Source organism: Zonotrichia leucophrys, chromosome 2 (assembly GCF_028769735.1).
Source record: "Zonotrichia leucophrys gambelii isolate GWCS_2022_RI chromosome 2, RI_Zleu_2.0, whole genome shotgun sequence".
In the NCBI taxonomy this organism is placed as follows: Eukaryota; Metazoa; Chordata; class Aves; order Passeriformes; family Passerellidae; genus Zonotrichia; species Zonotrichia leucophrys.
Genome location: NC_088171.1, coordinates 7,411,557 through 7,423,678, shown reverse-complemented (window position 1 = coordinate 7,423,678; position 12,122 = coordinate 7,411,557). Strand labels below are relative to the sequence as shown.

General features: G+C 39.0%; 1 protein-coding gene across 7 annotated transcripts in view; it reads left to right on the top strand.

The window, feature by feature from the left end:
- The window catches only part of KMT2C (lysine methyltransferase 2C), a 189,072-nt gene that overhangs the window by 74,358 nt on the left and 102,592 nt on the right, over window positions 1–12,122 (top strand). For all 7 annotated transcript variants that reach the window (XM_064703871.1, XM_064703875.1, XM_064703877.1 and 4 more), the window contains 2 exons: window positions 2,714–2,853; window positions 4,842–4,951. In XM_064703871.1, coding sequence (XP_064559941.1) covers window positions 2,714–2,853; window positions 4,842–4,951 — 250 coding nt within the window. The remainder of the gene's footprint in view (window positions 1–2,713; window positions 2,854–4,841; window positions 4,952–12,122) is intronic.

Below are 12,122 nucleotides of genomic sequence, written 5' to 3'. Positions count from 1 at the left end.
GGCGATGCTGGTGGTGTAGCATGGTGTGGGGTTGAGGGCATTGAGAGGCCACAGGCAGTGAGGGGTTGAGGGCAGTGAGGGGCCAAAGGCAGTGTGGGGTTGAGGGTGGTGAGGGGCTGTAGGTGGTGTGGGACTGAGAGCAGTGAGGGGCTACAGGCAATGTGGAATTGAGGGTGGTGTGGGGTTGAGGGTGGCGAAGGGCTGTGGGTGGTGTGGGGTTGAGGGTGGTGAGGGGCCACGGGCAGTGTGGGGTTGAGGGCGATGCTGGTGGTCCGGCATGGTGCGAGGTTGAGGGCGGTGAGGGGCCACAGGCTGTGTGGGGTTGAGGGCATTGAGGGCCTGTGGGTGGTGAGGGGCTGTGGGCATTGCGGGGTTGAGGCAATGCTGGTGATGTGGCATGGTGCAGGGTTGAGGACAGGACAGGATCAAGGGTGGTATGGGTGATGTGGGTCAGTGATGTGGGGTTGAGGACGGTGTGGGGCAGAGAGCAAGGCAGTGATAGTGATGTGGGATGCTGATGTGGAGCTGTGGGCAGGGCAGCAATGAGGGGTCGAGGGTGGCATGGTGATTTGGGACTGCAGGAGGTATGGGGCAGTGGTGATGTGGGGCACAGATGGAGGTTGAGGATGGGGCTGTGATCCAGGGTGGTGGTGATGTGGGGCAGGGATGTGGGGTTGAGAACAGGACTGTGATCTAAGGCAGTGGTGATGTGGGGTTGAGAACAGGACTGTGATCCAAGGCAGTGGTGATGTGGGGTTGAGAACAGGACTGTGATCCAAGGCAGTGGTGATGTGGGGCTATGATCCGGGGCAGGGATGTGGGGTTGAGGGCAGGCTGATGATGCAGAGCCACGGGCGGTGTGTGGCACAAACCGGGCATTGGGGGATTGGCTCTGGGCTTGGCCCTGCCAGGGAAGGAACAGTGAGGGAGGTGGCTGCCAGCTGTGCCAAACTCCCGAGTCAGACCTGTCCGTGGCTGTGCTGCTGCTGCAGAAGCTGCTCAGAGTTCCACACTCACTGAGGTTGCTTGGGTGCACGTTATATGTTTTTGTCATCATGTTGGTGGTGGAAAAGTGCATGGTGTGTGATGCTGATACAGAAAAGTGGCTTTTCTTAAAGCTAATAAAAGTAACACCCTCGCCTCAGGCTGTATTCTATAGGTGTATGAAATATTTTCAGAAAAGTCTATAGAAAGGGTGAGATTGCAGAGTAAATTGAGAAGTTCTGGGAACAGATTGATTTGATCTTGTGAGAAAGGTTTTTTATACATAAAAATGCCTTGTCAGTTGAGATTTAGTTTTTCTTAAAGATTCTTTAAGTTCTGGTGTTGTGAGTAGCACTTTGGTGTTAGAGGGGGCTCCGCTGTCATGGAGTGAAGCACTGGCACAGGCTGTGGATGCTGGAGCATCCACAACAGAGTAGCTGTGGATGCTCCATCCCTGAAGTGTCCAAGGCCAAGGTTGCACAGAGCTTAGAGGAACCTCTGGGACAGTGGATTGTGTCCCTGCCCATTGTAGGAGGGTTGGAACGAGATCCATTCCAACCCAAACCATTCTGTAATTGCAGTGGACATGAATGGTGTTCAGGAACCAGTTTTGTCAAACAGAACATAGTGCTTTGTTAAGGAGGTTTTAAGTGTTGGTAGTGTCAGCATTTATAGGTTTTAGGGTAGATGCTTTTTAAATTATGCAGGTCATGAAGAGACCATGTAATAATAGTAAAAAGAGAAAATAAAAATAGAAAACTTCTAATATTTCTTGGGTGATGCAAGAGAGATGTTACTCTTTTCCCCATAAACTAAGGGGTTTTAAAATGTATTTATAAATGTTATGGCTGAAGTAAAGCGTGGTTTTCAGGAAAGTGGAGTTATTACAGGTTAAAATTCCAGTGGTTACTGGATCTACTGACACATGCATACAATTGAGTTATTAATAGCAGAGAGTAATCAAGTTCAAAGAACCTTAGTAGAAAATGCAGCACCACCTTTCCTACCAATTGTTGAGGCATCAGTGATCAGGTCTCTTATCAGTAGGCCTAAATGCACACCCTTAGATGTCCAAGATATTCTTTAGCCTGCAGGAAGTTAAGGCAGAATTGTTGCTTCAGGTTTTTTTAAAATGCAGTAATCTGAGTTGTGTGAATTGTTTTCTGTTGAGATTAGAATTTGGGGAACAAATCAGTAAGTTTATAAACTAGTACAATATAGTTGTCTTTATATCACTGCATTTTTTAATCTCTCCCCCTCCTTTCCTCCAGCTCACCCCACCTTTTTCTTTTTTTTACCATCTGATGGCATTGTATAAACATGTTTATTTCCAAACAGATTTTGAAGTCCTGGTCTTTTTTCTACCTTCTCCTCATAGCTGTAGTATTTTCTATAGTCACCTCACCTCTGGTGTTACCTCATTCTCAGTTCCAAGGGTTGGGCAAATTTTAATATCAAACAGAATCAAACTTAAAGAAGCATGTGTGTCCTGAAGAACTGGAAGAGAGAGCAGGCTTGTTTACTGAATAGGAGCTTTGACTGGAAACTGGTACTGGGGAAAGTGTTGGGATAAAATATAAGGAAGACTTGTTCTTGTTGATTTATATTTTATCATATTAGGAAAAAATTGTACTCACTTGCCATGAGTTCTGGATAATTTGTGAATATCTGGCTGATTAAACAAAGATTGTGGTCACTTCTAAGTTTGTTTTTCTGCTCCCTGCCACAGATCTCGATCGAGTATAGCATCATGTACAAGTGTAAGCACCCAAACTGCTTCTGACGATCAGGTTGTCAAATTCTGGGATGAACTCAGTTTAGTTGGCTTACCAGATGACATTGATGTTCAAGCCTTATTTGAGCCAACAGGTAAGATCCATTCTTCTCCATCCTTTTTCTCCCTGCCCAGTAGCAGTGCAGTAGCACAGTGATGAGTGAAGTTTTGCAGCTGTTGGGTTTTGGTGCTGTGGTGTTTGCCAAGTCTCTGATGATGCTTTGGTAGCTTTTCCCTGTGTCAGGTTTTGTTTTTGTAGTCTTCCCTCCAGAAAAGAGAATCCTCAGCTTTGTGTGGGAAGTGTTTGTAATCTGCTGAGCTGGTGTTCAGGTAGTAATACCTTCAGTACCATGGTTCTGTTTTGGGGAGAAAAGGGAAAAGGAATGAGGCACAGCTTCATATAATTCTCAGAAATGTTAGTCCTCTGACGTTACCTGATCTCCTGCTGCAAATTTTACTGGAAACAATGGAATAGAAGATTTAGAAGAGCAGTAGAGGCATAATGCACATGCATGTTTCCAGAATCTGCAGGTTTTTTGTCAGAAAAATGTCTGGTTTATCATCTGCTCCTTCATTTCAATTGAACTTTTCTATATTTAAGTTATTAATTACTTTCAGAAGGCATCTGTGTTCAAGTGCTTTGATGCCAGTAGTCCATTCACATTTTTTGCTCCAAAAAATGAAAATGCATTTACGTAATAATAAAAATGTCACTCTTTTATGAGTGTGGAAACTTGTTTCAAGGTCTGATTAAAAGAAAAAAACAAAATGCAATGGTTTTGTTGCAACAGTTTTACTATAGTGGATGTTGATGCATAGGTGTAGATTTATCATTCTACATTTTTAAAGTTGCTAATATTTCTAAATGAGTCTTCCCAAACCCATATAAAGATTTTTTTTTTGTAGCTTGAATTATTAAGTTTGCTGATACCTAAGTTCACCAGCTCTAGTGTAAAACATAATTTCTAATTCCTGTATAAAGCAGTCAGAGTATTCCTTTGAAAGTATACATCATTTGCATTGTTTTTCTCAGAATTGAATTAGAAACTTCTTGTAAGAGCTACCTGTTGAATTGTACAAATTATGATATTTTGTTGTTAAGTAGGTGTATCTCTATACTGTTTTTGTTGTATTGACCATTTTCTCAGTCTTTTATATTTTATTTTATTTATTTTAATTTTTATTTTACATTTTTATCTTATATTTTATAGTACTTTGTATTATTTTATCGTGGTCAATACCACGAACTGTGTTTGTTGTATTGACCATTTTCTCAGTCTTTTATTTTATTTATTTTAATTTTTATTTTATTTTTATTTTACATTTTTATTTTATATTTTATAATACTTTGTATTATTTTATCGTGGTCAATACCACGAACTGTGTTTGTTGTATTGACCATTTTCTCAGTCTTATATTTTATTTTATTTATTTTAATTTTTATTTTATTTTTATTTAACATTTTTATTTTATATTTTATAATACTTTGTATTATTTTATCGTGGTCAATACCACGAACTGTGTTTGTTGTATTGACCATTTTCTCAGTCTTTTATATGAGTATCTGTTCATGTTATATTTTGAGCTTTTAAACATTTTGTGTAGACTTATAAAGTATCATACTAGCATATTCTACATGAACATACAGATCTCCAGTACTTGGGAATAATAAATTAAGAGTACAAACGTAGGGAAATGTTATCTTCAGTGAAAGATATATATATATATATATATACAAGGTGAAATGGAATTGTGTGTGCGTTACACAAGCATTGAATGTAGAATCAAAGTCAGAGAATGCTGTGCACCCCAGTGCTATGATTACATGTTCAGGCACTTGAAAATGATGAACAGATAAAAAATGGTGTGTTGTATATAAAATAAAATTTAGTGTTTGATAGTAACTGCGGTATATTCAGTGTGTGATAAGATGAGTTTTCAATGTCGCACCAAGAAAAAAAGGAGGAGCAGACCTCTCTGTGATTTTGGGGAAGTGTTGGCTGCCAGAAGGGAGTTCCATGCTGGGAGGCCGTGCCTGGCAGAGCTGTCCAACCCCGGCCCTTTGTGTCCCTGTGCTCTCCAGGTCACTGCTGGGCTCATCACCGCTGTGCGGAGTGGTCTGTGGGACTCTGCCCGACTGAAGAGCAGCTAACGCTGAACGTGGACAAAGCTGTTGTCTCAGGGAGCACAGAAGTGAGTAAAAACCACCTGAATGCTCAAATCCCCAAGAAAACTGTGTTGATAAAAAGACAAATGCAATCCAAAGTGTGACTGAAAATACCCATGTATGAATCTCTGAGCTTTCATTTATAATAAGGTTTCCTTGGGCAGATCCTGGTGCCAAAAACTTCCGTTGCAATTTATTAAAAAGTTTTGCGGAGTTGCACGGAAAATAACATTAATTGGTTTGGAGGTAACTAGAATGTAGGAAGAGCCAGGCTGACCAAAACAAATTAGAGACAAAGGAAAAGTTGTGTTCAATTAGCAAATACCTCCAGTAGGTAGAGGTAATATTTATTGTACCAGTTTATATCCTGAAATTATATGACGCAAATACAGTAAAAAAAATTTCTCAATTACTTTCATGCCGGTTTCAAAAAGCAGGTTAGTATAAAAAAGCCAGTGTTTGCCATGAAAACTTGCCTTGATACTCTAAATACCCATAGAAATACAAAGATAAATATTTCATCTTTTAAATTGAAATGGCAATATCTTTGGAAAAGTAAGTACCTTTGAAAAGGATGAACTTGTTCTGGTGTCATATTCTGGTACCATTTTGAAATCTTGGAGATGGATTTCCCTTTGGTTTTGCCACATGTAGCTATATTTTTGGTCATATTTAATAATGCCCAAGAGGGTTTTTAATAATAGTATTACTTTTTATATTAAATCAGCCATGCTATCAACAAATATTTGTAGTTTTTGGTGGTTTTCCCATGGTTATGCTTAGGCCTTTTTTCACTTGAGTCTTCTTGTTTTTCTTGCATTATAATGGAACAAAAATTTTGGCACAAGATAGCAGTAGATGTTCTCCATCATTTGGACTAAAAAGATGCTTCACATCAGTTTTTCAATACATAGAGTACAGCCATTTTCAAGCCATAGAATACAGCTTTTTTTGTACCTTTTTCTATTAATATTAAGTAAATGCTTTATTTTGAATAATTACTTAATTTCTGTGTTTCTGCTTTCAAAATAAGACTATTGGAAATGAGAGAACCTGACAGTATTAAGTTCTAGATGAGCTTGAAAATGTTCAAATATTTTTGTGTATGTATAAAAAACTACAGTAAGAATTGAAAAAATATTCAAAATTGAATACTTTTTTTTTTTGTCTTGCTGTTGAAAGTTTTTCTCCCCTTGTTTTTGGCTTGCAGTCATTTTGTGATTCCTGTCTGTAGTCATTTCTTTTAACAGAAATCCTGCTTGAGCTGTTAAAGTTTGGCTTTTGCTGTGTTGAATTTCATCCTGTTTCCGTTATTTCGTTATTTCTTTATTTCTTTCTGTCCAGTACCTTGCTCCTTCCCTGTGCTCAGGGTGATGGTGCCTCACCTTTATGTCATCAGCACCTTTGTAAGTTTTGCATAGATGTTTACAATGGAATTAACTACAAATTTTTTGAAGAATGAACATCTCTGGCGTTGCAGTTTCCGTTTCAGCTCTCTTTTCATGTGCTGTACTGAATCTCCCTACTGATCTTTTCAAATTCTGCAAGTAATGTTTAGATCCCCCTGTTGCACATGTTTCATGGCAGTGCAGAGAGGAGAGGAGTTGAATTGAGTGCCATTCTGTGTATTTTCTATTCAGTCTTGGCTGAAGCCGTTGAGAACTTTTTTTTGTGTAGTTCAGCGGTCAGCCAGCGAAGAATGGCGCTGATTTGGTTATTCTCTTTTATCCTTCTTGTGATATCCCCAGGGAGAGCTGAGGAAAGGCACAACTGTGATTCCAGAAGAATAGCTAGATGGAATTGGATTTCTTTATCCCACTATCACACCAGGGATTTATTTGCCTTTTTAATTTGTTTTATTTTTTTCAAAAACTAAGGATTAAACTCTTCTGTAGTTCTGTGTTTCTGACTACAGAGAAGTGTAGTGATTGCTCAAGGAGTTTCTCTGGAACTGGCTTGGAACCCAAGTGTTTGCTTGTGTCCAGGCTGTAATACTTGGTAATAATTCTTCCACTACTTTTTAACTTGTTACTAAGATTAAGAAGGCAGTAAAAAGTATGAAGTCCTGGTTGTCCTCTGTGATAGTGGAAAAAGCTCATCTTTGTTTGAATTATTTTAAAAAAGTTTAGAATTAAAGGTAAATTAGTTAATTCAAAGTATGTGTTTGTGTTTGCAGCATCTTCATTGCTTCTATTTGTTTGGGCTTCTTTCTAATGAGATGTTCCTGCATTTTAAAAGGAAAGTTCTGTTCAGATGTTCTGAAATCTGTTGGCCATGCAAAGGCAACTATGTGCTCAGGGCATACAGAAAAATACTTTAAATAAAACCAAGCTGTATGCTGTTTCCTCTGCTTGCCACCAGATTTGCTTTGGGTTTGTTGTTGTTTGCTTGGTAGGGGATTTCTGTCTTCTTGGAAGTCCTTTTGGCATGAGGAACTGGTTTGTGATGTGGTCTGCAGTACTGCATCTTTCCTTTTCTGGGAAAGTACGTTTTCTTTTCCTTCTGTTCATGTAAAAAGTCATATTTGAAGTGTAACCAACTTTTGATAATTCATTGGTTTAGGTCTTTTAGTTTTTGGAGAGCATTTCAGGCCTGTTCTTACCTTGAGGAACTCTTTAATTTGTAAGCTACATTCATGTTTCTCATTAGTTAGGCTGCCTATTGTTTGCACATCTGCTTTAACTGGATATGACAGTGTTTCTTATTACTCTGTTTACCAGTTGAGATGTCCATTTGGCTTCACTGAACTTGTGATTGCATTAGTAAAGCTTGTGTGGACATACTCCACTGACCTGTTCCAAAATACATAATTTTATCCATTTTGGTTTTATTCTGGCTCCTTCTTTGCTGAAGGTTTAAAACACAACACTGCAGAGATCTCAGAATCTGTGAATGTCTCACAAAACACCCTGCTTAGCTTGTCTTTCTTCTTCATCTCTTTTGATTTGCTCATTGTGAAGGCCTGGCAAAGGCACCTGACCAGCTTGTTTCATGTATTTGTGTCTAGACAGTGGTGGATTCTTTGTCTTTCTTTCAAAGTCTGGCATTTGCCATTCTTTACTATTCATGAGTGCACAAACCTGCGTCTGTGAGGTGCTTGAAATCCTGTGTGTCACCTTGGTTTGTGACAAGGGACAAGGAAAAGCTGGAATTCAGTCAGATCTGTGGTGGAAGTGCCTCAGTTCATCTCATTGCTTATCTTGCTTTTCTCAGCAAGGGAGAGTCATGGCTTTTCTCAGAACTGCTTTCTAGGTTCAGGAAGCCATAAGGAAGAACTGGTGATCTTGGTGACAAACCTCATACCAGAGCTTTTTTCAGGATGATCCTAAGAATTCTCCTCATTATCCTGGTACAGTGTGTAAGATAGAGCTTCAACACCCCAGTGTGGCAATGCCTTCCCTCCACTACTTCAATAGCATTTCATGGGATTTGGGAATCACTTTGTTTCAAAGTTTGAAAGAAAACAACTCTTCATAATATCAATGGAGTAAAGTTCCAGTGATTTGTTTGATCCAAAACTTAATTTTTCTTATCATTCATAAGATAAGAATATAAGATTCACCATGGTAAAGAAGCTGTCATGTTGTCAGCTTCAGAAAGATGGACTTTACTGGTGTTTCTACTGATATTTAGTATAAGATGCAAAAACAATGTGAATTGTGGACTTAATAAGACTTACTAAGCAAAAGAATCTGATCAAATAGAAATTAGAGTTTTTTCCCTGAAAAAAATACTATAGATATGGACAAGTGGAGTTTACAGCTTTTTCTTGTATTTTTGGTTTCACTCTTACACTTCTGTAACTCTCCTGCTTTCTGATACTTGGAAATGTGAACTTACATTATCATGTAAAATGTAGAGGCCTTTAAGACTTGTATTTGTTCAGCTTTTAATAAGACTGATTTCTGAAATAGTGGCTCCCAAAATATTTTCAGGTGTTTTAAAATAATGCTTTATAATTTTGATGTTTGTTTTGCATGTATTGGGTAGGTTGCTGTTTGTTTGTCTGCAGTCAGCTGAGGAAAATTAAAGTTTGCCAATTACCTGCCTTACATTGTCCAGCCATAGCTACTGTGTATGCTACTGAGTCCCAAATAAGGGGGACTGCTTTTTGTCCCCCAGTGTGTAAATAGCTCAATTCAGAAAGTGAGTTTAAGTAGATAATTGTATTTAAACCACTTTTGAACAAACTGAGCACAAGAGAGGAATACAGGGGTAACTTTCCCAGCCAGCTTTCTCTTCTGATAAGATGTAGGAAGCAGTTTCCAAGTTTGGGAGAGTTTGTCAAGGACACAAAAGTCAAAGAAAACAGTGCTGGTGGAAATCAAGGAGGTTCCTGTCTGCTTGAAGGCTGAATAGGAGAAACATGACAGTAATGAAAAGTATTTTAAATTCTTTGCTCAAGACTTGATTCTAGTGTGATGCCTACCAAGCTAAATCAGAAATAAATAAGTTGAGGGGAAATGTTTACACATCTTCTAAAACTGTCCATATTTTGAATGTATCTTCATCCCTTAATCTCAGTGCTTTTCTCATCTTGTTGAAAATTGTCCTTGCTTTTCATGGTGTGTGTGTTTTATTTGTGCTGCTTCAAGTTGAAAGCCAGTTTGGCTAAAATGATACTTCCTTTTGTTGTTCCTTATGTACTTTTAACTTCATACACTGGGGAGGATTGTGCCCATTTAACCACAGCAATTTTTCATTTGGTTTTACTTTTTGTTGAGAAAAACTGTGTGAGAAATGGCTTAGATGGCAGAATCCTGAATGCAGGGATGGTGTTGGCTTTGTGTATGTCACAACCCAGCTGAACAGAGCATGGAGTGGTGTGGGGTTTTTTCTAGATAGAGTGCAGAATCTGCAGCTCTTTGATGCTTTAAAAGCTCCCTTCTTCCTTTTTCATTGTTGGAAGAATGACTAATTCTTAAATCCAGAGAAAAATGCAGGAAGAGAATGTAATATATTATAATTTATGCCATTTCTAGGTAGTGTCCTCTGTGTTTGCCCATTTTTCAAGGACGAGCTTTGTAACATGAAAACTAAATGAGTTCCTCTGGGATTCAGAAGTTCCTTTCTCACCCCTGGAGTTTTTTATGGTGCTTTTGCACACAGCAGGCACTTGGCTTCTCCTCATCTTCCTTCACTACAGCTTGGGAGGGACTACCTGGCTGCTCTTGGGAGTGGCTTCTGATTTTATCTTATTGAGGTTTTTTTTCCTGTACTTGCTTTTGTCCTGCAACTGAGGAAGTACTGCAGGAAGTTTTCTTCCAAAATAAAACATCTATTTTTATTTTTTTTTATTTTATGGGTTGCTGTCTCTTAGAGAGCTCCAGCACAGGAAGTACTAGAGAAAGACTGGAGCATACATGTCACCAAGATACTTGCATGTGCTTTTGGTCAGTTTGGTAGTTTCATTCAGTTCCTGGCATGTTTTAGACACACTGTAACAGTTCAGCAATGAGGCCTGTGGACTATTCAAGTTTTCCATTATTTTTTCTGTTGTTATTTAGAGTTTCTCTAGAGATCTGTAGCCATTTCCCTGCTGATGAGGATAAGCATTGTTTTTAAAGGACCTTGCTGACTGAGGGTACAATTTTAGGGATAGTTTAACACTCTAAATTATCTTCCATGATTTACTCTGTTCCATAATGGTTTGGATTTTGGTCACTTAAAGCCAGATCCTTGTTGTCTTGAAGAATGTGAAGTGTTCTTAGAGCTTGCAAGTGACATCAGAAAGCCTGTGTCAATTGTTTCATAGCTGTATTTCCCAAGTTCTGGAAAGCAGCTGGGGTATCTTTAAATTATCATAGTTGGCTCTGATTTACATGTATAATTCTTCTGGAACACCATAAATAATGTCAGTACAGCTTTGGTAAATCTGTTCAGGTTACAGAGCTGCCATGGGACCTCTGTGTGTTCAGATTTTTTGCAGGTCCAGCAGTTTGAGAACAGATATTTGATACTTAGTAAGATCTGCAGCTTAATTCTCATTGTCAAGTGAACAGTGATTAAAGTATTCTTTCATTTGAACCAACAGAAGCTTTACCATAACAAGAGTGTTGCTCATGTGAGGTCACAGAATCAAAAATTTGGCTTGGAAGGGACAGTAAATGTTGAAGTGAAGGGAGACGACCCCCCTTTGTTGGGTCAGCATCGACTCCGATTTATTGATCAACCAGGCACCTTTTATAACAGTGTTAATTCACTTCATGCATATTGCAAAATCTGAGCTCCTGACAGGCTGTAGAGAAAACTTCAGCTCCTCCTTTTGTTTACAATACCTGAAGTTTGTTTACTGAAACCAAGATCAGTGTTCCCACCATGATATGAAAAGTTCTCAAAACCTTCATATCTGTTCCCAGAGCAGCCAAGGACAGGATATCTGCCTGTGTTTGAGAAAACGGTCTGAGAATCTTGTTGTTTATATAAAAGGTGTCTGAGAACCTTAATTATTTACAGAATCAAGCCTGGGAGCTGCTGCTTTACAGCTGCCTTTTATTTTTCCCTTAGCTGAGTACCTTCATGGCCTCTTTCTTTAAGCCATGTTTGAACCAGGCTCTCCACAAGTAAAGATCATCAGTTCCACCTCCCCTGCCATGGGCAGGGACACCTTCCAGCCAGGTTGCTCAGAGCTCCATGGCTTCAAACAGAAAGAAAGTAGGTTTAGAATGGATTTAGAATGGAAGCAATTCTTTCCTGTGAGCGGGGTGAGGGTTGGGACAAGTGGCCCAGAGAAGTTGGGGCTGTCCCATCCCTGGAAGGGTTCAAGGCTGGGTTTGATGGAGCTTTGGGCAGCCTGGTCTGGTGTCCCAGCACATGGCAGGGGGTTAGAGCTGGATAATCTTTGATGTCCTTTCTAACCCAAAGCATTCTTTGACTCTGTGATTCTGGTTTTTATCTGCAGTGAAACATAGAACAGAAAAATGTAAATTAAGTTCTGATAGAAGAGTTTTGTTACCTATCAAAACACAGCATCTTTGAAACTACAGACTTAAGGACTCAGCTTTCAAAACACAGTTTCTGTTTCTCATGTTGTCTGATAGACCACATTTTCTAGAACAAAAATAAAATACATTTTTCTAAATCCCTGCTGGTATTTAAGACAATGAAGTATTAGTTAAAACTGAGTAAATGCAAATTAGGAGCCTTTGAGATTCTTTTCTTCTAGTACATTTTGGTTATTATGGCACCTAAGTTATG